General features: G+C 47.3%; 1 protein-coding gene across 7 annotated transcripts in view; it reads left to right on the top strand.

The window, feature by feature from the left end:
• LOC100114281 (multiple PDZ domain protein) overlaps window positions 1-27,993 on the top strand; it is an 83,950-nt gene that overhangs the window by 22,036 nt on the left and 33,921 nt on the right. For 2 of the 7 annotated variants that reach the window (XM_031929715.1, XM_032599548.1), the window contains 13 exons: window positions 7,291-7,433; window positions 19,412-19,707; window positions 22,179-22,313; window positions 22,566-22,724; window positions 23,187-23,213; window positions 24,311-24,490; window positions 25,535-25,736; window positions 26,152-26,453; window positions 26,547-26,771; window positions 26,865-27,038; window positions 27,166-27,327; window positions 27,409-27,651; window positions 27,743-27,991. In XM_031929715.1, the coding sequence (XP_031785575.1) occupies window positions 7,291-7,433; window positions 19,412-19,707; window positions 22,179-22,313; window positions 22,566-22,724; window positions 23,187-23,213; window positions 24,311-24,490; window positions 25,535-25,736; window positions 26,152-26,453; window positions 26,547-26,771; window positions 26,865-27,038; window positions 27,166-27,327; window positions 27,409-27,651; window positions 27,743-27,991 (2,497 nt within the window). The remainder of the gene's footprint in view (window positions 1-7,290; window positions 7,434-19,411; window positions 19,708-22,178; window positions 22,314-22,565; window positions 22,725-23,186; window positions 23,214-24,310; window positions 24,491-25,534; window positions 25,737-26,151; window positions 26,454-26,546; window positions 26,772-26,864; window positions 27,039-27,165; window positions 27,328-27,408; window positions 27,652-27,742; window positions 27,992-27,993) is intronic. The other 5 variants (XM_031929717.2, XM_032599549.1, XM_031929718.2 and 2 more) reach the window with 3 other exon arrangements.

The raw sequence follows: 27,993 nt of genomic DNA on the forward strand, positions 1-27,993 counted from the left end.
ATGGACCGCTGCATCAGTGCCGTGAAACTGTGTCAGAATGCTGCAGCACGCTCTGATCGCGCGGCGAAACTCGATTATTATTCGCAGGAATCCGGAATAGAACAGCGAGTTAAAAATAAACTGCTTGTACCGAACGTTTGTACGATCAAAATAGAGCTGTCCACGCGATACCTACTAATACTCTATTTCCAAGCTGCAAAGCGATGTGATGCGTGACGCACTTGATGTCTCCAAACGAGAAAGATATTGCTATCAACGATAATTTTCGGCGAAACGCCGACAGGAATCATATCGTCGCAGCAGCTCGCGTCACCTCTCACCTCCTATCACTCTCTGTTTGGTCTGCCTGGCGCTGCAGGCGAGTAATTTGCTTACCCAAGCCGTGTCCCGCGACGCTGTTGTATTAAATAACCCATCGCTTGTTTACAAGTTTATCTAGCAAACAGAATATTCCGCATCAGCGTCAGCGATGGAAACTGCACAGCTCCGTGAACATTTTCCCTATCAGCCGGACGAATCGCGAGAGCCCGTGCCACAATCCCATCGACCTCGTTCGATGCAAATATAATATTATTGCATCACCCAATGCCGGCCTTACACGTAATTGCCGATCGCGCCTAATGCAGCCGTCGCGCGTGGGTGTACATAACCAGTGCGTTATAAATACACTCCCCGGGGGTAAGTGCGTACATCCTCGCGGCCATTGTTTACCTGCTCGTCATCGCGGCGAAAGATTCGCCAGCCGCCAGTATAGACGCTCTATATGTGCGCGCGTTTGCCATCCGTCCACTTGGCAGGATTTATTGACCCGCGCACACGCCCTCCTCGTATTCTACTGCGGCTATAACAAATGTGCTCGTCCTCGCTGACATTCCTGCACTGCTGCCGCTGCTTTCCCTTTTAGCACACACGTGGCTCGTAAATAAGGAGACGGCTCGTCCTTCGGGGGCTGGGAAATTGTGCGGTTTCCATCAGCGAATCTTTTTTTCAACACAACTCGTCGCGCATCCAGATGGTTTGATTAATATCGCAGCTTCATTACTCTTTGCACATCGTATATTACAAATATGGTTGACCAACAAAATTAGTGTAATCGGCTTTCGTCCGCGGATGAAGCTGTAATGCGCAGTGTGGTATACCGTGCGGCTTTTTAGCTATTCTCGAGCGTCCGAATTGAAATATTAAAATCCAGTCTGTATAGCTGCAGCGCGTCGCATATAGCGCATAGACTCTCATGAATGATACAAGTACACGATTTGGCGTGAAAAAACTACTCGCGCGAGCGGTCACGCCTCGGTGATTTGTAACTTTTTTTTTAGTTCCCCCCCCTTCGGATACGCTGCAATGCTGATGCACGTATGAGCATTAAAATGCGTAGTCGTTATTCAGCGCGTACAATTTGATATTTTCAGCTAACGCATTTACCTGTTGATTACGTTCTATAATGAGGTTAATAAAACGTTGATTTAAATCTTGCGACGACAGAAACACGCAGTCATCTCTCCGGGGGGGGGGGGGATATTATAAAATAATAGCAGCTATATCTAGATTAGCCATCGGAATCACTCAAAGTCCTTTGTCGCCTCGGCATTGTGCATCATGCATCATCATTATTGTACACTAGGACTCCCTCGTAATATACCGGCTGCCTTTTATAAATTCCTCCTGTATCGCGCTTATCCGGCAGCGTAATACACGGCTTTGATGCGCCGAGCTTTCTTCTCCTCCTCCAGCTCTCTCGGTAAGGCCGCCGGGAGGAGAGAAAGAGAGGGGGAAAATGGAAAACAAAAACGACGACGAGGGCGGAGGAAGTTAAAAAATGAAACCCAGCATAAGTAACCGCGGCGAACTGATTCTTATCGCGAGTCAACTCTTTGCGCTCGATTTATCTTCATCTTCCTTCGTCCTACTCCAGCGCTCGTTCTCTCTCTCTCTCTCTCTCTCTCTCTCTCTCTCTCTCTCTCTCTCTCTCTCTCTCTGTCTCGGCTGCAGCAGCGCAGAGGCAGCGCGCACTCTGGAGACTTGACATAATGCACGGCATTCGCGAGCGAGAAAAATGATCTGCACCTTTTCACGACGACTCCACTCCCTGCAGATCAAGACACAGTTCGCTGTGGACGTGTATACGTGCAAGCGGACGAGGGAAGCATGTAGGTCGTTGCGTCGGGAGGTACGTTGATGCAGCTGTTTGGCGCCCCGGGAATGAGTATAGAGAAAAGGGATGAGGGTATAGCGCTCTGATGCTTCCACCGTGATTTTCCGCAAACTGCAAAACCGCCGCGCCGAGACTATCTGCGTTTGTTCCGACATACCAATGCATCCCTGTATCGTTGAGGGCCGCGACGACGAGAATCGAATTCCGCCTAATCCGAGAGCGAATGCAACCCCGAATGTAACAATGACTCGCAGGATGAGGGAGGATTGAAAAATACTCGGGTGTTGCCTCGATGCGTTATTGTCTCTCGCTCAGCTCTTTCGTGTTTGTTTATGCAGCGGTGAAGGATATATTTCGCTCAGATATCGCTGGTGTGTATTTTCGGAGGAGGAAGTCTCGCGCATCCTCGGGATTTCTCCGTTACTCTCGCGATTTAATCAGACATCCCGCATTTCCAGCGATTCGTATCCGTATACGTTTCCACTGCATTTCACCGGCGACGCGTATTTTTCGCGAGCGCGCCGCGGCTCTGTGTGTGTTTTTAATAAAATATCTTGCCCCGGATTCTCTAAAATATTCAGAGATCGACTGATTAGCTCCATTTCGAGTGCGCGCGCGATACGGAATATCTCTCCGTACAATCTCGAGGGCTTTCATCGAAATTCCCGCTGGGTGTATATCTGCATGGAAAGCGGAGCTATAGTTTCTTTTTTTTACATCTCAGCGTCGCGACTGACCTTGCTCCCTAAAAATAGCTCGGATCGCGGATTCCAACTGCGCGATATATTCAATATGTGCAACGGAGACAAACAATAGGCACACAGATAAAAGCAGTCAGCCAGGGAGCAATAACCGCGCGTGCATATACGGAGCGAGTCACCTTCTTGCCTACAAATCCTTTTAGCTTTATTGCTCGCGCGCGCAACAGCTCAGGTATATATATATATACCAATCTCCGAGCTTTATGTGCCCCAGTGGCGCGCGCGCGCGCCGACTTTATTACAAGTTCCACCTCTGCCGGTTCGAGGCGCTAACTCCGATCGTATAACGCGCGGAAACCGCAAAAAAGCGCATCCCGAGAGCCGCGCGCGTATATAAAGTTCCGTCGGGCGCTTATATTTACGAGCAGCCTCCTTCTAATCACCATTCGTTCTCCTCGCGAAAGGGAAGGCTACGCTGCATCGGGACGGAATGAATCGGGCGTCTTTTGTATACGACGCCGATCGCCCGAGGCTTTTCTCGGCTTGATCAAAGAGGCTTTGTGTGCAGCTGCTGCTGGGATATACGTATAGTCTATAGCTAATTGAATTCGCGGCAGTAAAAGCTTCACGCGTCAGTAGTCGAGCTTTAATCCGTCTAAAAGCGAACGCGTCCGTTTGAAAGAAATGCCGTATACATTGCTATATAGACAAACCCAAAGCTTCTTCTTCTTCTTCTTCTTCTTCTTCTTCTTCGTGGAATAGCGAGGCGGCAGTACAGCTTTCAAATGAAAAGTAAAACACTACGTCGCGCAATTTTCGGAGAAACGAAGTCTCACATAAATACGCGGTACGTTTCAATTGCGCGCGCGACTCACAATGCGGCAGCGCGCAGTGCACACAATGCCATACTCCTCGCGAATAAAGAATCTCCCAAGAAAACAGGCTTCTCCAACTTCTGAGCTTCGTTCGTGTTTGTATTGGTCCGTTGTTTTCTCATTACACTGTACACCGAGCGAAGAAAACGTTCAAGCTTTAACGATAGCTCGTTTCTTTCGGAAATCCTTGGCATCGGATTCAGTGAGATATACAGCGGTATAAAGGGCGTAATTCACGTGCAACGCGATCGATCGTCGTCTCATCGCTCAATTAAGATAACTTTTTCGACTACGAGCTCGCTCTCGATCAAGACTATACCAAGCTCGTCGTTATTCGAAATCTAATTAAGCTTAAACTCGATTCGATATAATGAGTCTTATTAACTCTGCCGGGTAAACTTGATTCGTCGCAGTAGTCCATTGTGATCGGACTGCTTCAACTTTCATTTACTCGTCGCGAATCCCTTTGTAAACCCCGAGAGCTTCGCCGATGCTCCGTAAATAAACTACGAATTCAAGTTTCGATTCAGGCCGCGCGGGCTCGAGAAGCTCCGCTCCTTGAATCAATCCGGCCTCGTCTATATCTTATGCCATCGTCATGCAAAACGCATCAGTCGAGAATAGCAAGGAGAGAGCTAGAGAGCGGAGAGGTGGGGTCGGAATTAGCAAAATCATCGGAAACTAAGGCAAGCGAGTGCACTTATGCGCGCGGAATCCGAGCTATATCTACAGGGATGAAGTGGCTAAGTGGCCCTTGACATTCGCGCGCCGCGTTCTCAACTCGAGCTGTTGAATGAAATTTCGCTAATGCAGTGCGTCGTCCCCTCACGCGGACTCTGACACGCGGCCGAGAGCAAGGAAAACAGGGCCGCGAAAAATCCTCCCATCCCTCGCTCGTACACTTACCGAGTTGTGCAACAACAACGAATCCAACTTCTGTACTGCTGCCACTTCGAGTGTGCACTCGCGAGTTGGTCCCCCCTCCCGCCCCGGAAAATAGAGGCGCCCTCTTTGCTTAAACAGCCGCTGCGTCTTAGGCTGCGTGTGTACATGCCTATAGCGTATATACCGAGGTCGGCGCGAGACAAAGACAGAGTGTATATACAGGCGCGGCCCTCTTTGCCGTCGGTTCCTTCCGCTGGCTTTCCCTCTCTCTCTCTCTCTCTCTCTCTCTCTCTCTCTCTCTCTCTCTCTCTCTCTCTCTCTCTCTCTCTCTCTCTCTCTCTCTCTCTCTCTCTCTCTCTCTCTCTCTCTCTCTCTCTCTCTCTTCTCTCTCTCTCTCTCTCTCTCTCTCTCTCTCTCTCTCTCTCTCTCTCTCTCTCTCTCTCTCTCTCTCTCTCTCTCTCTATCTATCTCTGTTTATCCGCGCGCTCGGCGGGGAGAGCCGAGTTATTAAGGCCAAAATCAAGGCGAAATTCGAGTCTCGAGTCTCTCGCCGCCGTCGGGCACGAATTCGAATCGATCCGCGGGCGAAGACGACGGCGGGGGAGTCGAGGCCAAAACGCCGGGGAGCGGCTTGGTAATCCGATTCGCGCAGAAGCCGAAACTCGCCGGCAGCGGGACTTTCAATCTGCGCGCGCGGACTGGCTAAAAGCTGCGAGCCGAGAATGCTCTAAATCCGACACCTGTGCGCTCGCGCGAGAAATACTTTTTTTATGCGTATCTTCGAGCCCGCTGGTTGCGTTCCTTTTTTTCCGCGCTCTCGGGGAAATCGAGTCTCTCCGCGGCGCTGCAGAGTGCACGCTGTGCGCTTCTGGTGCCTTTTAAAGTATGCATTGGAAAAATTAGCGGCTGTTCGGGAGGCGGGTTCATTGGCTGCGAGAGATAAGCTCTCTCGGGGATAAGGGCTGGAAATTTAATTCGCGCGCGTGCGATCAATGCGCGCAAAACGCAGCCGCGGCGGCGATGCTGGCTCTTGATTAACTGATTCGAGTGCTCTCGGATCATTTTTCGATCGTGAACACACCGTCTCGCACGCTCCAATTATTCGCGACTCATAAATATGCTTCGCAAAAATGTTCTCGCGCACTCGCGAACATCGTATTATTGTTATTACACGTGAAACAAAATGCATAACGCGGCACGTACAGCGGAAAATAAAGCTATTTTGGCTCTCTCTCTCTCTCTCTCTCTCTCTCTCTCTCTCTCTCTCTCTCTCTCTCTCTCTCTCAGGCCATGTTTTGCGAATAACAAGTTCCCGCATAATGTTTTCATGAAAAATCAAGCCCTTCGGGCTAATGACCCGGCGTCATTTGTGCGCGACAACAAAAGAGCGAGACACGCGAGGTGCGCGCCTGCGCCTGATTTCCCCGATACACGTACGCTATACACGTGTGTGTGTGTGTTATATATACATATACACATACACAGTTTATACACCAGCAACAGGGGCAGCAGCAGCGTCTGCGGTGATTTACGACGTGTGTAACGCGCGAGTGCGTCGCTTTTGAGGACCGCTGATGATGCATCAGCTGCTGCGAACGATATCAAAAGCGCGCGTGCGTCAATAAATTACGCGCAGCCGCGCTAAACAGCGTTTTAACGCGCTGCGCGCGGAACTGCAAAGACGCTGTGTGCTGCTGCTGCTGAGGGGCAATTCAGGACGCGTAAATATAGGTGCGATGTTTTTGGATCGCGGCGCCGTACATTTCTGGATTAAAAGGCGCTTTGTCCCCCGAATCTTGAGTGTGAATCCGAGGTATAAAATAATAAATGAATCCTCTCTCGCTCGGGAACAAGATTTCCCTCTGTCCGATCGAATACTGTGTCGTTCTACTTCGAACGTCGCGGTCTTGAATAAAACATCCCGCGGAGTAATTGGCAAAGTCTTTACAATTTTCTGCGGCCGCCGAAAGATAGAGAGAGAGAGAGAGAGAGAGAGAGAGAGAGAGAGAGAGAGAGAGAGAGAGAGGGAGAGAGAGAGAGAGAGAGCGAGCAACAAATTAAATTATTTCACGGCCCACCGAGCCGCGTTACAATAGATTTTTGAGCCAGGTATAATACATATAGAGCGCTACAGGCTCAGTCGATGAATCAATTTATCTTTATCGACCGGATCTTAGGCCTGTTATTTTACACGTGGTCATCAATTTAAAAGCTGGCCTAAAAATATGCTCAATCAATTGCAGGCTTCATTGCGCACCCGACTAAGTTGTAGCACACCGGACTCGAGAACGAAAAATACTAAGGTAAAGGTGAGAGAACAGAGCGAGAGCAGCGTGTACAGCAGTCGAGTGCGAAGCGCCGCAGCGTATATCGATCGAGTGGCGCGCGTCGTTGGCCCTCTGTGTGTGCTGGCGTGGAGGCGATTTTTCCGCGGGCAGGAAACGGCCAAGTGGGGCATTAACCGCGCGCGCGAAAGCTCTGCCATTATCTGCGCTGCAGGACGGCGCAGAGGCGGGATTTCCGAGCGAATAACGCGCGGCGCGCACGTATAGCGGCCTACGCTCTCGCTCTCTCGCGTGCAGTGTCCCACGCACGACTAGAAGCCGGTCGTTTATTGCGCCGCATTGTATACGTGTGCGTATACTCAAAGATGCTTTCTATTCTTGTGTTGCAGCGACGGTCGACTGCTCGAGGGTGACCAGATATTGGCGATTGATGGACAGCCCCTGGACTCGAATATCTCCCACGAGCAGGCGATATCCATCCTACAGAAAGCCCGGGGATTAGTGGAGCTGATCGTTGCAAGAAGCGCCCAAGGTAGGCTCAATCTCCATATGCATTGCATACTTGCACTGCTCGCTATAATTTGTGCGACTGTATATTACCAACATCGAGTTTGCTCGGCGCAAGCGAGCTCATCCTCAGCGCATCGCAGCTACTTCTTCCTGCTCTTTTTCCACCTCCTTGGCTCTTCCGCTTCTTTTATTTAACGGAGATATTATGATGTAGCGTGCTCGGCTTGCGAATTTCCCGGAGTAGCGTCGTCGGTGTAAAAAGATTCTTGTACGCGCGTGCGAACCGAAGCCCCGGAGGGTTGAACATTCTTCCTCGCGCCTCTTGTAATTCTTTCTTCGCGCCGCCGAGACGCGCTCTTGATGGATATGAAGATGGCGAGATTGAGCGATCGTGTGCTTATGAACACGCGGGTTCGGCTGGAAATAATTTTCCTCATCGTCTACTCTGCCGGAGATTTTAATATGTTGAAGTGATACGGGAGCTTTTATATTAAAGAGCCTCGTGTTTACCCCACCGCGCACTGCGCACGATTCAATCGAAAGAATCCCCGACGAGGAATATGCTTCTTTTCGAGTTATTTTCGAGATTAACGTAAATCAACTTCGTGAACTATAGTATACAATCTCTCTCCTCCTTCTCCGACTTTAACGCGTCTTGTAAAAAAGAGAGCTGCGAGGAAATTACACACAGTAAAAGCTTTGATGCCGACCAATAACACCGGGAACTCTTTCTCGGCATTCAGCTCTTAATTAAATACCCTCTAAAAGTTGTATAAGTCTTGAGCCGCGCGGCAGCGCGCAGAACAGTCCAAATTAAAATGAGTTATTTGCCCCGCGCACTTTGTGATCCTTTGATGATAACACTTCCTGCGAAATGAATTTAGACACGGGCGTCCCATTATCGCGCGGAAAAAGGCTAAGTGCAGCGCAACTAAAGGAATTTATCTTTGTCTCTCTCTCTCTCTCTCTCTCTCTCTCTCTCTCTCTCTCTCTCTCTCTCTCTCTCTCTCTCTCTCTCCCGTCTCTACTCGACAAAGCTCTTCAATTAGAAAAATATTTACGCTCGATATTCCATCCGGGTGCGAGTGCTTTCGTTGAATGATAAATTTTGTCGTGCGTCGGTGCATAATCGGAGTGAGCGTCAGGGATTATGTATCCCGAGCATTTCGCGCTGTCTCCCCGGCGCGTCATTGAAATTCAGCTTTTCCATAAATATAGATGCAGCTGGAAGCCCGATCGATACGCGCGCGTCTCGTGAATAGGGCTACAAACGACATCCACGAGAAGAATGACTCTACAGAAACGTGGGCCTTTGTTGCTCGTTGTTCAATTCGCGTCGTTGTGTGCGGGATATTTTCTCGAGTTCATTATTCGAACGCGCGTTTATCCATCATTTATTCTGAGCAAATGAGACGCTTTGATCTTTCATCGCGCGAGAGTAATGGGTATATCGACTCGACAGGTGTCGTTGATATAACGCGTATAATGAGTTCGATTACTCAGCCGGGAACTGCTCGTGCGCATTTGTTGCGTAACAACTATTAACGCTCGATAAGTATTTATCGCGATCATGCCATAAGCTAAATTCAACTTTCGCTTCTTATCATAATTATACCCGCATCCATCATGAAAATCGAACTTATCGGTTTTATCGATTATCAATTATCTGAAAAGAGGGATTCCACGAGTTCGTATGAAATGCATCGCCTCGAAAATCTTGTGCTCGATAAAGTGAGAGCGTTTTTTCAATTTTAAATACGATCCCAATTCGACGTGAATCCTTACGCTCTAAATCTTTCCTGAGAACCTTTCAATATTAGGGTTACGATGAAAAATGCTCGAACTTAAGTGCTTATGAAGTTTACACTTTCTTACACCGATAGAATTCCCGTCTCAATTTTTAATATAAAAAATCTACCTAAAAATGCAATAATCTTATATTTCGTGAAAAAAATTGCGCAAGTCAGCCACGTAATATAAAATTTCTAAAGAAGCGGAACTCCGAGGCTTTTCACCGAAAACGTCTATTCTCATGCAAAGCCTCGTGCAGCGGGAGCATTATTTATCTTCCAACTTGTATAAGTGTACCATCATAATACCAGCGTGCGTACCCTGCTGCGCAACAAGGATCGAAGTATGCACGTCAACGAAAGGTCTGCCGAAAAAGTCCAGTCCTGTAGCGCACGAAACTCGAACTGGTAAAAAAATTTTAAAAATCTACATGCCAGCAGGCTCGTAAAGAGTCGGCTGTGCCCCTTTCGCCTCGGCTCTCGCGGGAGTAGCTCATGTAATTTCCCACGCCACCTCTTTTCGCCCGTCAAAGGCCGAAGAAGAGGAGAGATCCGAGCAAAAAACGCGCGCTCGCGCACAGAGAGAAAGAGAGCCTCGGCTTCCCTTTACTGTCGGCAGTTCTGCAGTTAATTGAGCAATCGTGTACGCCAGCGATTCCGGGGGGTAGAGAGCGAGAGAGAAAGAGCAGGCTGCTGCACAACGCACTACTACTCCCGTACATTGGCTCGCGCGCGCGATAATCTAGCCGAGCTCTGCCTGCGGCAGAAAGTGTCCACTCGGCGCCCCGATATAGCCCGACGATATTCCCAGCTTCGCCGTTTATATTTCCCGCGCTTCGAACTTTCCGTTCCGCCTATATAGTACGTACACGCAAGAGAGCCAGAGAGAGAGAGAGAGAGAGAGAGAGAGAGAGAGAGAGAGAGAGAGAGAAAGAGAGAGAGAGAGAGAGAGAGAGAGAGATTATAGATTTAGATTTAATTGTTTTTTATTGTTGTACATTGTGTTGTACATATACAATTATACTATATTATAAAAAGAATTAAAATTTTGTGTAAGAGTGCTAGTGCGTGTGAAGAGTGTGAAATGGAATGAAGTGAAATGAGATGAATGAGAATGTGTGTATGATTGTGTGATGTTTATGTGTTTTCCAGATTGAAGAAGTAATTTTTAGCTGCTTGTTTAAAGTGTGATATGGATAGTGTGTTGCGAAGATGAGATGGAAGGCTATTCCAGAGGTAGGAGGCGCTGATGAAAAATGAATTCTTCAGCGTCTCCGTCTTGATGGACGGGATGTCCAGTGGAGTCACGTCACCCCTCACAGGCCTGAGCGCGACGTGGAAATCAAAATAGGTTAATAGATAAGTAGGTATTGAGGTGATGAAAACAGGCCATGAAGTATTTCCTACGTCCGGCGGTGTTAAGCCATTGCAGCTCACGCCTGTGAGGGGAGATGTGCTCGTCCCTCCTCACACCGTAGATATAACGGATCCCCGTATTGACAAGCCTCTGCAGTTTTAAGTCAAGTTCCTGAGTCAGGTCGCAGTAAACAAGTGAGCAATAGTCAATAAGGGGAAACAGGAGTGTTTGCACTAAATGTTGGCGCAATCTAAGGCTAGTGCTTTTCCGAAAAAAATAGAGACGGTACATTAAAGTGTGAGCACTTTTACAAATTTGTGTAACGTGCTCTTTCCACGTAAGTTTGGAGTCAAGCACCAGCCCCAGGTTGCGCACCGATGATTCAAAGTTGACCTGGGCTCCCCCTATATTTATATAGGTGTTAGCAGTAGAAGGTATAGCGTTTATATAGTAGGGGGAACCCAGGACGATAGCCTTAGTTTTAATTACATTTAGTTTAAGTCTATTCAGCGCAGGCCAGCCCATTATCCTCTCGGCGTTAGCACTCATCCTGACAGAACAGGAGTCAAGCTCCTCGAGGTAGCATTGGCTGTAGATCTGCAGGTCATCCGCGTAGATTAGATGGGACACATCTGAATCTAGGCAAAAACCAATATCATTGATGTACAACGAGAACAACAAGGGGCCTAAAACTGACCCCTGTGAGACACCGGTGTTTAGTGGTAGAAAGGTAGAGATCTCATTGTTGTCACCAATGACGGCCTGTTCTCTTCCCGATGCAAGCCCGAAGATAACCTGCTTGGAGAAGCCGAAGGAGGATAACTTTCCGAGTAGCCTGACGTGACACACCGTATCAAACGCCTTGCTAAAATCAAATAGAAGTAGAAGAGTGACCTTCTTCCTGTCTATCCCAAGCCTGACATCATCAGTCAGCTTAATTAAGCCGGACTGCGTGCTGTGGCCAGTGAGAAAACCAGTTTGGAATTTGTCAAGATAAAGTCTTGTTTCAAGGTATTCAGAGATTTGATTGTGCACCAGCCACTCCAGCGCCTTGGATAGGAAACAAAGTAGAGAGATCGGACGGTAGTCTGTTGCAGCTGTTGGAGAGTTGATCTTGTTTAATACTCTTACGAGCGATGACTTCCAGGCGGAAGGAAAGCGTGCCTCGCGCAGACAGGTTGAAAATTTGACAAAGTAAAGGAGCGAGTATTGGCAATGCTTTGGAGATTACAACCTGTGAGATGCCATCGCTTCCCCTGGCCTGGATACGTCCGACTCTGTGATAGCCCTGAAGATGAAATGTTCAGGGAGGTCTAGACTCTCAAGGGTTCGCAGATACTCCTCAACAGATGGAGCTTGAGGATCATTTGAGATGGAACTAAAGTGTTTGTTGAGAGCATCTGGAGAGAACCGAGCAGGTGGAGAAGATTTTGAGGTAGTAATACCAAGATTTTCAAGCTCTCTCCATATCTCTGCAACGTCGGTCAGAGTAGACAAGCGTGAATAATAGTAATTCAGCCTGGCCTCCTCGACCTGTCTACGAGCGTCGTTCCTTGCGATTCTATAAAAGTATAGATCCCAAGGTAGACTTCTGCGAAAGCGCCTGTAGAGTCTATTCCTTTCAGTTAAAAGATCACGAAGAGCCGCGGTGAACCACGGGTGACGCTTACGTCCAGGTGTCACAGCCTTTAATGGGGCGAGATGATTTATGGCTTTCGTGATGTTGTCGTTAAGGATTGTAATGCATTCGTTAAGTGATGGCGTGGTGAAAGATGACCAGTCACATGCGGTAAGGAAGTCCCTTAGCTTCTCAGCACAAATTCCTTTGTAGTTTCTGTAGGTGTATGTAGCAGGTACTTGGCATGGAATCTGTATGTCGAGTGTGGCTGTGATAAGGTCATGTCCGTTGATGAAAGGAGTGTCTGTCTTCCAATATGAGAGCAGGCGATCGTGCTCATCGATTAAGCATAGGTCGAGCCAGGTGTCAGAGTCCTGTCTGTGATGGGTTGCACCATATGGCACAGAAGTAAGGGAGTTTTCGTCGATGAAAGCCTTGATGAAGTTGGCGTCTTCAGACGAGGAAAGTTGGTCTGCATTAAAGTCTCCCATGATGACCTTCGTGGAGTAATTGTGCATATGTGTTGTTAGTTGTTCAATGAAATTAGATCCCTGGATAAAGGGAGAATGAGGAGGGCGATATACAACCCCCACGAAGATGGGTGATATTCCCTTAGCTGTGATTTCACAGAAAAGATACTCCGGCTTACCTGGTTTGCCCGACCATTCACCGTCAGATGACGAAATAATACTAGCTGTCAATGAGTGATGAATGTAGAGGGCCACACCTCCACCGTTCCTGTTTCTGTCCCGTCTGTACAGAGTGTAGTCGTCCAGTGAAGGGATGGACGATATCTTGTCGCTTAGCCAGGTCTCAGTTGCAGCTATTACATGGAAGGGGGAACGAGTGGACAAGAAGAACCTGATCATCTCAATGTGACCCGTAAGGGAATTCGCATTGAAATGACAGACCCTTAGGCCCCCAGACAGAGACGCTTTAGAAGTAGATGTGGATGAGTTTGATGTTTTAGATGGTGGTTTTGGTGGGATGATGTGTATGTGTTTTAGTGTGTGGTGTCCGTGTTGGCTGTTGGCGACGTGCGGGCTAAAAAAGCTTCAAGATCAGCATCTGTAGTGATGATGGTGGCCCGTTCGTTGTCCTCGCCAAAACGGATAAGATCCTGCCGTCCTTCACGAAAGAGCGGCATCCCCTTCTCTTCTTTGCCTCCAGCCTGGCCTAGACTCGCAGCTTATGGATGTCTGGAGGAAGCAGCTTATTGATGTTGATGAGTCCCTGGTGGTCTGGGCAGAGAGCTCTCGCTTCCTCCAGTAGTGCATCATCCAATTCACTAGTGTAAAGCTTGCGTTTCCTGGCTTTGGCCACTATGATGGAGCGGGCCAGCGCACTGGAAGAGAGAATGACAGCTAGAGGTGGGAGTCTGCTGTCACCTTGCGCATTGATGTTGGTTGCGTCAAGTCTCCCCATGATCCTGACGGCTGCCACGTCCCGCTTCAGGACCGTGGGATCCAGTGCAGCCAGGACGGAGAAAGTCAGGAGTTGCAGTGACGTCTCCTGGGCATAGGCCAGGCCGGTGATCACCACCACATTGCCCGCAGAGCGCTCCTGCCTCCTCTTGATCTCAGCCAGCTCGCTGCGGAGGTTATTGATCTCCTCCGAGGCTGGAACAATGCTGTTGTTCTGCTGCTCTGCGGAGCTCCTTGACGACAGCTCTTGGTATTGTGCCTGCAGCTCAGAGATGGAGGACTCGACATTGCTTAGCCGAGTCTTGAGCGCAGGCAAGTCGTCAAGGGCTTTGAGGCGTTTTTCTAGGGGGCCAAGTCTCTTCTCGATTCGTGAGACCCTTTCAGACGCGGTGTTTTGTGCCTGAAGGGCCTCATTTTGGACCCTCCTGATGTCGTCCAGTGCCGCGAAGATGTCCTTGAGGGACCCCTCGATGGACGTCGCCTGTGTTCTCGCAGGCGACTGGGTTCTGGAGCCGGCAAGAGATGAGGGCGCAGACTTATTCTTCTTGGGCACACCTGTTACAGGCGTGCCCTTGGCGGATGTGTTTGCCGTTGCTGCTGTCGCTCCCGCCGATTTCGCCCTCGTCTGCGTGATCTTGGGCGTGACGACGGCGTATTCCCCTGCACAGGCAGCACAGGCGAGTGTGGGAGCATCTCCCACCATTATGGACCGTAGAGCGACGCAAATGGTGTGGAAATGCTTGTTGCACAACTCACAGGTCCTCATTTTTCCCCTGGCTGTTTTGTTGCAGTGAGCACACGTAACGGGCGTTTCGGCATTTTTCCCACCACTTCCGCTCATTTTAGACAATGTTATGTCTCTGTCGACAACTTACTGTGTTTGATGGTAGAGGGAAAAAGAGACGCCGTGCAGCGAGGAGAGAAGCCGTGCGTGTTTGCAGGTTATGTGTCAGCGACAGATGTTGAAGCAGGAAAAAAGTGTTGTAGGAAGTTGCAGCCTCCAGTGAATATTATATCACGTTGAAGGTTGCAGAATAGCGCATGCAACAAACTACAAAAGAATAGGCCCGAAGGCAGCGTGCGGCAGTAAGAGTGCAGAGAAAAATAAGCAAAGCAGAGCAGGACTTTGTGTACTCACGTGAAGTTGGAAGCGAGCGGAAGAGAGAGAGAGAGAGAGAGAGAGAGAGAGAGAGAGAGAGAGAGAGAGAGAGAGAGAGAGAGAGAGAGAGAGAGCTTTGCGATTTTATTCAATATAACCAGCCACTTGCATTTGAAGCGCCAAGTTCGCGAATGGTATGCACGAGGAAGTTGTTGATTTGACGGAAGAGGTGCGGGTCGAAGTAGCGGCGAGCGGAGGGAAGTAGTAACACGCGAGAATGGTCAGACCGCGACGGAGCAGCACTCATGAATATGATGTACAAGTAGACTTGTAAACTGTTACTGCGCGTGCAATGAAATGCGTCTGGTTTATCTGCAATTTTCGTGGGGGCTTCAGTATCACTTATGAATAAACATCGCATCTTTCTTCCATGCTTGATTGCCGGTTTTTAAGGCGCAACAATATTCTCTTGGACTTTGAATTGCTCTCTTGTTAACTTTGCGTGCTGTTGATATGAATTTTTTGTTCTGCTTCTTCTATTTTCAATGAAAACTCTCGATTGATCAGAGCCGGAAGCGTTTCTCTTTCGCAACACATTGGCTTTTTATTAGTACTATTATTATTTTTCAAGTATTTACGATTCGCTCACGCAATACGCTCGCAAGAGCTGGAGTGCATTCAGCGGGTGCGCGTAGACGCCTATAATGGATTTTAATTTCGCCGTGATTTACCTCGCTCTCACGCAAGCACCGAGAAGATTGAACCGGTATTATCAAAGCAAATAACTATGCGCGCTATATACGTACATCCCGACTAGCCGCAATGCTCTCAATTTGGCTGTATACATCGTTTGCGAACGGATGAGCTCAACTCGCATGAAAAAATGGGGGCGAGAGAAAGAAAAACGAGTTGCCCAGAGTCTATTTGGAAATTGCAATCGTCAGGCCGTTGCGGAACTTTTAATTGGCTGTGCACATAGTTCGGCGGTGCCCTACCCCTACAGACACATGCATATTCGTGGACTGCACTCAATACAAAAGTTATACCGTCGCGCACATCTGCGGCGGGAAATCGTATGCGCGGTTAAAAGATCGCGCGCTGAATGTGAAATCGCGACTGCGAGTATGTGTGTGTGTGTATACTGCATACATCTGGGAGCGAGAGGCAAGTCGGGGCCGGCTCGAGAATAAATTTACGTCGACTTTGGCGCTGGCGTCTAGGCGGCGATGATATCCCGCGGGAGGTGTATTATGTAGCGCCGTGGCAGAGCGAGTCGTTTATATTGGGCGCATTTAAATTTGACGCGCGAATCTTGAAAGTAAATTAGACAGAAGTTTGCCGGTGCGGGCGAAGTTGCGCCGCGGCGGCGCCGTCGGAGTAGGATATTATTAGTGAATGAGATATAAGGGCCGCTTATAAGAGCGCCGCGTTATATATTTATGCGCTCGGAAGAATAATTGCGTCAAAAAGTTGGCGGCTTAATGCGCGTTGTTATATTATAGTGGTAAATAAACTTTTGAATATTTCATGCGCGAAACTGGCTCGGATATACGTTGGATATACGCTTCTTCGTAAAAGGTTTGTTTGCTATTTTCCCGATATACAGGAAGGACTTTGTGCCCCGTTTTCTTTCGACGCTCCGAATATACCTACACGTTTCCTCCTCTCCGCGCACACAGGCGTTGTATTCGATATTTTCAGCCGTATTAGATCTGTCACTTTGAGTTTGGGAGTTTGACTTTCGATTCGCGACCAGAGATCCGGAAAGCTCTCGAAATACATTTCAAGGGAGGCGAGCGCAAGAAAGTGTCAAATGCATCCGACGTCAAGTTTCAAGAAATTCTCTCTCGCGTAACTGTTACGCTATCGCTATGCGTATGAAGAGTTCGTTTTAAAAAAATCCAACTTGTCGAGATGATTTATTTGTTAATCTCTCGAGCGGATGAAAATCCAAAACGGAAGTGTCGACGATGCGTGCACGCCGATCGGAATTGCAAATCCGTCGCGTGCGGCGTGCTTTTAATTCGAATGAAAATCAAAAGGTCCCAACGTTTTCATTAGCCAATTCGACCGCGCACCAAACGAGTCGACTGTGCGCGTAATCAAAAGCCAGTTTTTTCCTCCGAAATTATAGCCCGGTAATTAAATTCGGTCACACCGAATGCAACTCGCGGCGCCAAGTCTTTTCAGCGTGAAATTGATATTTCGTGCGTTCGAATCGGCAAAAAAAACGTACAGTCCGACGCCAAAATCGCGGCATGAAAAAAGAGAAGCGAAAAAGCTGCACATTTTTGTGCTTCTTTTTGAAGCTTCCAAACGAAAAAATGCGCTTCAAACAGTATTTTTTTATCGCGATCGATACACGTGATCGCTCGGTGGGATGAAGCTTAACCGCGCTTCGCCGCATTCGATCCGCGGCGGCCGTTCGGCTCGCCTGACTCTCAATGCATATACTTAACAATACGAAAGGCGCATGCGAGCTTTGTGCGGCATGCTTTTGCGAGAATTCAGCGCTATGATCTCACGCCGCGTTTAACTCTCACATCACTGGCATGTTTGTGAAATGCGGAAAAGCAGCTTTGATGGATCGCTTAATTGTTCGTAACTATCGACGTAATTGAAAACGAACCAATTGTGAATTTTTATCGAACCATCGCCATATTCTTGTAATACGGTGTGCATTAAAATTCGTACGTATTTACTTGCGCGGGCGGTGCGCAGCTGTATGAATAGTGTGACGCGAAAATCAATACACGGGGTAACATGTTAAGGATTAATTTTTCATGTTCATACACTTGCTGCGCTTGCTCGCCGCACTTTTTTCCTTCTTGGTTTGTGCTCTCTTCGAGGGGAGACAATGCCGTGTCCGTTTGCCGTAGTCAACTGAAAATCGATTACGATAGGAATTTTTATCGACCTCGAGCCTGTTTGCCAGTGCTTATATTTTATTTAAATCGTTCGCGACTCATACGACGACAAAGTTGGCGGTATACGTCGCTTCGAATGTTAAAAATCCTCTGAAAGAGAAGGTCGAAGCAAAAAATCCGGCGGGGAAATGGAATTTAACGAGGTAGGATGAATTTGCGAATTCGAAATCGAGCGCGATCGATTAACCTTACCTTCGCTTCACTAGAGCAGCAGTCGACTAGCCATATTTCGGCCGACTCGGGGGAACATAAAAAATGAAGACTTTATACACTGCGAACGACAGTTCAGCGGTATCGAGCAAGGTCGCCGCGAGCGCGCGAAAGAGACGGCCAAAAATATAAAAAGCAAGCGCGTCGAATGACGAATGATAATCGATGATATCGCGTCGTTCACTTTTCGTGCGCGCTATCAGCTCTCCCTCGGTCGTCTGAAAAATGTACGCCTGGGCCTATCAATCATACGCGGCGCCGAATCTCATCGGGGCCATTGATGCACAATAGATCATCGTTATACGGCCCGGCGTCTGGCCTGTGCGGCTTTCGCGCTTTTCTCTCTCCCTCCCTTTTTCGCGTTTTCGCGCGGAAAATATAAATCTGCGAACCGCTGGAAATTTCATGCGGAAACACTTGTTTATACGCGTACAGCCTATAATTGTGTTTAACGAATTTTCCGCGATGAAATTTTGTTGTTTGTTCCGTGTTTCGCGAACGACCGATTAACGCGAGCGTTCGTTTTAAATGATTGGTAAAGAGACGCATGCAAAAGGAATTATAAATGGATTCGCGAAATTATTAATATTCCGCCGCGCTCCGATGTATCATTGTCTCTGCGTATTATACACGAGTGATTATACGAAGTTGATTTTAGTAATGGCATCGTTATAATCGATGCGGGAAATACAACATTGAAATATTCATGGCCGCGCGTTGCTATTCTTGGGTCTAATTGAAAATTCGAAAATATGAATATATAATGCGATAATTTGGTGTATCGTTTTACTCAATGGCTTCGTTTATCACCGTTGAATATAATATATATAACCCACAGAGATACAATAGCGGTTGTCTTTGAGTAATGAATAAAGTTTTCGGCTTAATATTTGGAGGCATTAAGGCTAATGATCATAACGCGGATCAGAAAGTTAGACCGCTTATGCCGTCCTAGTGCTATGAGCGTAATTACAGTTGGGCAACTCGACTCGCAAGATGCCTGACCGAAACAGATTAAGACTACTTACCCTCTGTGTCGCATGCATATTCCAGCGCTCGTTGATATTGAATTTCGACCGTCAAGTGCCTAACTGATGTTGGTCATTAGCGAATGTTAGCTTCCAGCACGAATCTTTTGCAAATCATTGCAACTGGTATATAAATGAATGAAAATTCTAATCTCGAGATTTACAGCACACATCCTTGAGAACATAAACGTCTAGCGAGGACGTTTCGAACTTAATTTCGTACAATTTCACTTTACTGCGTTACCCAATTCGGCCGGATTAGAGTCGCAAGTGAGGGAGATCATCAAATACTAGTACAGCGTAATACCGAGGATTAGAGAGAAACGAGACGAGTTCGACGAGGCTAATGGATCTTTAAATTACTTCTGGGACCGCTTGCCGACGCAGTAGCGGGCGCATACCACCCGCGCGGGCAAAATGATAATTTAACACAAGAACGAATTGAATTTTTCAGCGAGCCTCGATCCCGCATTCATCACCTGCGATATGAACTTTCCCAGCCACGTGAATATTTAATACGAAACTTTTGCTCTTCTCTGATCCGCAGACATTGGGAGTCCCCTAGCGACGGATGAGTTGTCCAGGGCGCCAGGTGCAAGCGCAGCGGCAGGAGGAGGAGTCGTCCAGGCAGCAGCGACCGGAAGCAGCGCGAGTCCCGACAAGGAGCCCGTATCCCTCTCTATCTCGAGCTCGGCCAAGTCCTCGGTTGCCCAGCCGGCGGGGGTCAGCGCCTCCGCGACAGCAGCACCGACAGCCGCGAGCCAGCCTCCGGTCTCTGGGGGCCTCGTCGTCGAGAGGAGCAACTCCGCCGTCAGCGACGCCTCCAAGAGTGGTGACATGGTGGTAAGTAAAACTCTTTATGAACGACAAAGGCTCAACAGTTGTACATTGCCGTGAATTATAATAATTAAGTGGACATTTCATTAGGCTCAGACATACGAGTCGACAACAACTTGTCGAAGCTGCCGCTCTTTTTTTTGCACTGATAACGAAGCATTGTCGACGCGCTGTATAACTCTTTTAACCAGCCTCGGAAGCTCTTTTGTCCAGCGCCGGTGCAGCGAGGAAAAAACGGGCTCGACTGACGGCAAAAACATTGTAAACGGCCGACGCCTCTGCGCGCGCGCGACTGACAAAGGAGAGACGAAATGAATGGCGAAGGCAAATTTTTCACAAAAAAAATAAAAGAGGCCCGAAAGTGCGGAGCGGGGGAAAGAGAAACAATAAACGAGGGTGGATTCTGACGGCTGTCTGCGTGAAAACTTTTATTCCGATTTTTTTCACGGACTTTTACGTGCACGCTTTCGAAAGCCTGTCATAGTAAGTTTTTCGAGAGATGAAACGAATCGTGATTCGAAGCTCTGATACGCATCGATAGTATGAGTGCAGTTATGAAATTGTTTTGACGTTCTGGTTCCCTTGTGCATTGCCTTTCAAAAAGCCAAGTTCAGACAAAAGTGCGCAGCGGTGCATCGCTCTCATATATATGTATGCTGCTAGAAGCAATGAAAGCATATCTCGCACAACAATGACAATCTATTACCTGCTGCTTTCTGCTGCACAATTACGTGAAATAAACTCTCAAAGGGGAACTTCCAGCTTAGTATTTAGCGCTGAATATGAGCCGAAGTAGAGCAGAAAACGAGCTTCACGCGCTCTTTGTTTCCCGTCCATTCATCGCGAGCCAAACTTTATCTATTATTAAAAATGCTCGCGTTTTTCCGAGCTTCAGTGCTGCTGCTTTTTCCTCCTCCTCCTCTGCTGCTTGTAATCAAGATGCCACTCGAGCCTCTGCACACAGAGTAGATATTAAATATTTTCACACAAAACGCGTATAACACATTTACGCGTGACAGCCAGCTTTTCACTACATCGCGTACGTTACTCAGCTCTCGAAATGCCACGCATATACATATAGAATAGAGCAGCGACGTGACGAGAGACGCGCGGATGGGGGGCTGATCGTTAGCGATGCGAAGCTCTCCACACTTAGCCCCCGGCTCCGGCATGCCTGTTCCAATTAAATCACCGATTGCCCTTTAATTGAGCCGCACTTGCTCACCACTCCATGCGACGGGGGCTGCATCGAAACCCATATATATCATCTCACTGGTGCTCTGCGGTGTTTGCCGCGACGCAGCAGCAGCAGCGCTGACAGCGACTGCTACTACTCGAGCCAAGAAAGTCCTATACGCCGCGAGTTATGTATAGGTACACGCGTGTACACAGGGCTTACCGTACGCGTCGCGCGTATATACAGAGCGCGTACAGCTTCATATCAATTACGCTTCGCATGCATGCGCGAGCGCGCCCTTTTAAGTGTCCCATTCGCGCGTTTATAGGATGATGTAAACTCCCCCCGGCGTAAACTCGCTCATCGGCTTTAATGCCGACGTTTATCGTCGAACTATTCTTGGCCGTTCTTTCGAGGCGGGCACGCCTCCCTCACCTTTTTTTTCGACGTTATTACGTTGCAATTTGCCCCTTTCTGCGCGTTCCGCTAAGCTGCCCCTGCAGATGTCGCCGAGCAATTCTCTGCGCCGTCGGGGAAATTTAAGCCGCGGAAGAAACTGCTCTTTAATTGCAAGCTTTTTCTTCGACCTTCCGCCGTGGCTCCCTTTTACCACTGTTGCTGCTGCTGCTGTTGTCGTTAGAAAAATTTCATTCTCGCGCCTCCGCGATATTGGATGTTTCGAACGATTGAGCTTTCGCGGCGATTGTATCGAAAAAATTATGATCGCCATACTGCGTGGCGTTGACTTATTCCATAGGGTTCGCTTCTCTCGATTCCTTTTTTTTACGATATCGACTCATCGCGGTTGTATGAATTCGACATCGGTACGCACGTTCCTATGTATTCATGTTCCAATGCCGGAAGATAATCATGTCAATTTACATGGGTTTTGTTATAACGTACATTATTGTAGTTCGAATATCGAAATTGCGTAGGGCTTTCACCCAATATCGTGAAAATTCGCTAAAAAATGACAGGACGCAGTTATTGATGTACACGAAAATCCAGGCATTCCGCCTCGAAGCCGCTTTTTCGTTAAAATTGAAATACCTGCGAAAGCGAAAATAGAGACGAAAAACACGCGCAGCGAAAAGTGTATATAAGCGCAAAAAACGACTTACATAATTGAAATTCCCAGTGTGTTTGGTAGAATATTAATATGCTATCTCTTCGGCGGCTTTCCAAACAACCGCCCCGTATTCCCTCTGTACGAAATTAAATTTTTTCATCGATCGAACATTATCCTGCCTCGTACATACAGAATAACGAATCACTAACAGTTTTTTTCTGCAATTTTCAGCTGAACACCGAATGGGCGCAAGTCGAAGTAATCAACCTGATCAACGATGGCAGTGGCCTTGGATTCGGTATCATCGGCGGACGAAGCACCGGCGTCGTCGTTAAGACTATTCTTCCCGGCGGAGTCGCCGATCGCGTAAGTGTGATCTCTTGGATCAAGCTTTCATTACTCCGAGTGCTAATCACCAAGATGGGACTTGATAAACTCGAGCTGGAAATCTTCTTCGAGAGAAAATTACATTTGATCAATTGCGACGACTTCGCTCCATCTTTTTGGATTTATAAGATGGAACGAAGTTAGAACGTCACATCGGAAGCAGTTATCCTTGCGGTTCCGTATTATATACAGGTCCTCGATTAACAAAGACCAAATATTTGATTTTTCCAGGACAATCGATTGCAGAGCGGGGATCACATATTGCAAATCGGCGATGTCAACCTGCGTGGAATGGGAAGCGAGCAGGTCGCTGCGGTGCTGCGCCAGTCCGGCACACACGTGCGTCTCGTCGTCGCTCGGCCCGTCGAGCCCACTTCGCCCGATTATCAGGTAAACTGGCGTTTTCTCTCGCCCTCTCGTTTTCACTCTGTTTGCTTGTTTATTCGGCTGGATTTTTAAATTCTGAATGATTATACTCGCGAGCGAGGGGATTGAATTCGACGAGATTACGAGGTTCACGAACAACGGCGCCGTGAGTCCGAGTAAATACTGCATAGCTATACGGTCTGAACATCTGCACTGACCTATACGAAATAATACAATAAACTCTAGTTCGTTATTCTACATTGTTTTTCATGTCATAGCTAGCACGTAATTTGAGCATATGTGCACACCATATCACATACAAATCACCAGGGTTTACACAAACTTATATTTTGATGTATACACACTTTCAGGTTTAGTTTCTTTTTTAACATTGCAATGTGATCATTCCGAATTTAAATAACCAAATCCATCCATTTATCAAATATGCTTAAGCGGGAGATTTTTTAAAAATAAACACATTTTCAGAGTACTGTATACAGGGACAAAAATGGAGTGAGTTCAAACGACAATGAATACTCGAAGAATTTAGATGTTTTTTCTGATAATGCTTACAACGTTACAAACAATACTTCTTTTTTTGTCACACGATTTTTTTTTTACGTTATTACTTTACGTTCAGCCTTACGTTAGATAGAGTGCATGCTGCCACCCAACTACCCGGCACAGTTTTTACACATTTTCATGATGCACATTGTTAATTTTATTAGCCATTATATAACGATTTATAAAAGCATCAATTCTTGTCGTGACCATTGTATTTACTTTTTGTAAAAAAGTAAATGTCATCCATAAGCACTTGAATACGTATAGCGTGAAGCACCTCAAACACAGTCGTAACACATTTCAAACATATTCTCAGTATTTTATATCACTTTGTTGTCACGTTTTTTAATCATATCACTCCACGTTCTACAAGATTATTGAAAACGCGAAAAAATGTTTGCTCTTAATACTTATGTATTACGTACTAGCTTATATAGATATCTCTAGTTAGTACTTTAGACTAACAATCAGTTGAAGTAGTGACCATTAGACAATGCGCTGAATACGCTGCTGAACTCGGCAACGAAAAGCTTAGAGTAACAACAGAGCGCTCCATAGTGCTACAAATAGTGCTAGAAACAGTGGGAGAGTAGTAAATCAAGCTCCAAACTTTTACGCCTGCTCGTGGCGGCATTAAACTTCATCTTTCAGAGTGGAGCAATTACAGTCCGAAAACTATCTGGACCATTACTCTTGCACCTGTCTAACGAGACAGCTCTCTCTCTCTCTCTCTCTCTCTCTCTCTCTCTCTCTCTCTCTCTCTCTCTCTCTCTCTCTCTCTCTGTCTCTCTCTCTCTCTCTCTCTCTCTCTCTCTCTCTCTCTCTCTCTCTCTCTCTCTCTCTCTCTCTCTCTCTCTCTCTCTCTCTCTCTCTGTCCGTCTATATATACATACCGTAGCCGCGCTGCTGAATAATATAGAGATTACTTTCCTAGTGCGAATACGTCTAACGCCTCTCGGTATAACGACGTTAACCAAGAAAGCGAATGCATCGATTTACACTAACGTGACCTTGTGTTTCTATTTTCTCTTTCTCCACGCTCACAGGCACTGGGCAGTCACGCTCCGATCGTGCCGACCAAGATCCTCGGTGACCCGGATGAACTGGACAGACACTTGCTGCGCAGCGGAGCCGACGCCCACAATCTCCGACGAGCCCAGGCTGCCGGCGACAACAGCTACGACAACGGCACCGCCTTCGGACCCGAATCCGATTTGGACGCCCACGTAAGACTCCTCCTACTCCTTTTTACTCTCTTCCAGAATCGTGAGACGGACGTAACGATAATAAATAATTTAGTTCTCGAGCCCGTGACAGTAGCTCCAAGCCGTAGTTAAAATAGTTGTAGGGCAGATTTAATACCTTGCTAGTTACTGCGTCAAAACTTTCGCTTCCCAGTGTATAAGTTCCCACGTGCCATTTCCGAAATATTCGCTGCGAGTTCGTGACTGACTCAAACAAAAGTTTTCAGCTGCAGTTGAGAGGGAATAGAGTTCCGCGAAGTTCGTTTCGGTTGTGTGTCTATACCGTCGGATCTTGCCGAATTGTTAACTCCGTGCGCAGCCATTTTTCTTTCAGCGGCTTAGGTATTTCAATATTGGCTTTTTGACGTTGGGCGTTACTGCTTCGCATGTTGCTACATTTGTTTAACCGTCGCTCGATTTTAATATACACTACCCTCAAACTTTAATGATTCATTAAAATTTCGAGCATGCGATGTTTGCGTTTCATTTAATTGGCCGTGTTCTTCGAATCGTCTCGTTACTGCAGCGCTATTTGTAAAGTTCATGATAAAGAGTGCATTTTATTAAAAGCGATTAAAATTATCGTAAATTTTATGTGCGGCGTATATGAGCGCGAGAGGAGAGTTGGCCCCGCTATCGTTAACTTGATCATCGTATCTCAATTAGTGTATGAAAGCTAGAATCGCTGTTAAAATCAAAACCACGCGCACCGTAAAAGTTTGTCCCTGATTCGCAATACGGATTCATGTTACCAGGCATAAACTCGAAACACGCTCGCGCACGCAGCTGCTTTATCTCGGGTTTCTTCACCATTGATACGCGCTCTAACGTTGATTGCAACGTTAATTAATCAAGCCTTTCATACTATCGATGTTATCCGTGATTCGTCAATAATCAATACTCAAACGCATGATCTGTGTTATCATCTGACCCGCGAATAATCCTCGACTCCGCCCCTCCATAAATCGCGTCAGTCTCGCTGCCAGTGTGCACCATTGTTCTAATCTCTGTACTCGCTCGTTGCAGGGTCGCTCGAGCCTCATCATGGAGGTGGGCCGAAGTCCGCTGCCCGTCATCGCGCCGTCGGTGCCGGTCACAGAGCTTCCCGTCCTCTCCATGGATCCGATCGACGTCAACGCCCTGCCCGAGATGGAGAGATTCACCGTCGAGCTCAAGAAGGACAGCTGCGGTCTGGGTATCACCATTGCCGGCTATGTTTGCGAGAAGGGTGAGTAGTTGTTGCTTCGATGTTCATGCTCTTGAAAGTTCTTGGATAAGATAAAAGAAAAGTTTGGCCGGGAAATGGGTTGCGGCGGCAGTTTGCCGATGGCTTTGTAATTAGTTCAGACATCTAAAAAAATTTGAACGCCCCGCGTCCTTCGTTTAATCGATTAGTTAATTGAATTTTCTCGTTCTATTATAAGGGTAGTAGTTTATTAAATTAATGACACTAGATACGTAATACAGCTCAAATTTTTTAAATAATTGAGAGCGTGCTATAAAAGTCTTACCTTCGCGCTATTGTGAACTGATCGCAAGCCTTCAAAAAAGAAAAATGAAAGTGACCTATCTGAGAAAAAGTTGAGTCCTCGAAAACATCTGATTCCGCGCATGAAAAGCATTGTCCATTAACGTGATTGCAGAGGAATTGTCGGGCATCTTCGTGAAGAGCATAAGCGAGGGCAGTGCTGCGGATCTGAGCCAAAAGATCCAGATAAACGACCGCATCGTTGAGGTGAACGGGCACTCGCTCCAGGGCTACTCGAACCACGAGGCCGTCGAGGTGCTGCGCAGCACCGGCCAGACTGTCATACTTTGCCTGGAGCGCTACCTGCGCGGACCCAAGTACGAGCAGCTTCAGCAAGCCATCGCCGCTAGCGAGCTAAGGCTCCCCCAGCCTAGCTCGCCCTCCATAACCAGCCTGCCCACTTTTCCCATTAGTGCCGTAAGTTATACAATACCAGCGATGTAAAAATAATGTTGAGAAATGTAAACACTTTTTTGTCGGATATTTATCTAAAGCTTTCTATTATTTTAGGACGGCGACACGACTCTAGAGATCGAACCGGAATATGAATCGCATACCACGGTGGACAGCGCAGTTCTGCAGGAGATCGATCGAGACGCTTTAATGGGTAATTTGGATGAGGTCACGAATGTCGAAGCTCTCCTTAGCGACCCCTCCACGGAGCTGACGCCGAAAATTGCGTCGGCCATCAAAGCCAAATGGCAGAAGATCGTTGGTCCGGACATCGAGATAGTGGTAAGCTCTTTGATACGCAAGCTGTTTGCTTATATATCCATCTCTCTGGTTGATGGACGTGATTGTATATCGAGTTTCGTGTCTTCGTTTTAGGCGGCCCAACTGAAGAAGTTTGCGGAAGGCAGCGGTCTCGGTATTAGTTTAGAAGGGACAGTTGATGTTGAAAATGGACAAGAAGTCCGCCCTCATCATTACATTCGCTCGATTCTGCCGGAAGGGCCAGTTGGACAGAATGGCATTTTGAGATCGGGTGACGAGCTTTTAGAGGTATATCAAATTTCAATGAATGTTTTGTTGCATTGCTCGCAAATATATTTGGATTATTACCCACTAACAACGGATTACGTGATTAAACACCTCGTGTCATTAAATAAATATACTATTAATTTTTCAGGTAAACGGCTATCGCTTACTCGGAATTAACCACATGGAGGTAGTTAGCGTATTAAAAGAACTGCCGATTCATGTTCGGATGGTCTGTGGAAGAAATATTGCTTCTCAGGATCCACTATGTCCAATTGATACTGCCCAACATCAAGCGGCCTTCCAAACAAGAGTATGTAGCTTGGCTGTATTTTAAATTCTATTATACGTCTGCTGTGTAAAATCATTATTCATGGAATTTGTCTAATTGCAGAGTATTCTCGGTGGCTCGCTGCAAAATTTGTTACCTACGTCGGATCGCTTGGTAAAGGCGAAATCAGATGGTTCCTTAGCTTCGACGACAACGACGGCAACTGTGACTGATGCTAGTCTGAATAAAATGAAATCTCGCTCCTTGGAACCTTTGACTGGACTAGCTATGTGGAGCTCCGAGCCACAGATCATCGAATTGGTTAAAGGAGAGAGAGGCCTTGGGTTCTCTATTTTGGATTATCAGGTATTATAGCATTGGAATAGAAGATATTATAAAAGTCTTGTTTATATTTGGAAAATGAAATTGTTTCCGTGTCATTATTTCATCTCTGCAGCGTGATTATGTTTTACAGGATCCAATGAACCCCAATGAGACTGTGATAGTAATAAGATCCCTTGTGCCGGGTGGCGTTGCCCAGGTCGACGGCCAACTGATTCCGGGCGACCGGCTGCTCTTTGTCAACGATATTGGACTGGAGAACGCGACTCTAGACCAAGCTGTGCAGGCGCTCAAGGGCGCACCGAAGGGCGTCGTGCGCATTGGCGTTGCAAAGCCGCTACCTATCCCCGATAGCATTGCACAGGT

The sequence above is a fragment of the Nasonia vitripennis genome, chromosome 4 (assembly GCF_009193385.2).
Source record: "Nasonia vitripennis strain AsymCx chromosome 4, Nvit_psr_1.1, whole genome shotgun sequence".
Classification (NCBI taxonomy): domain Eukaryota; kingdom Metazoa; phylum Arthropoda; class Insecta; order Hymenoptera; family Pteromalidae; genus Nasonia; species Nasonia vitripennis.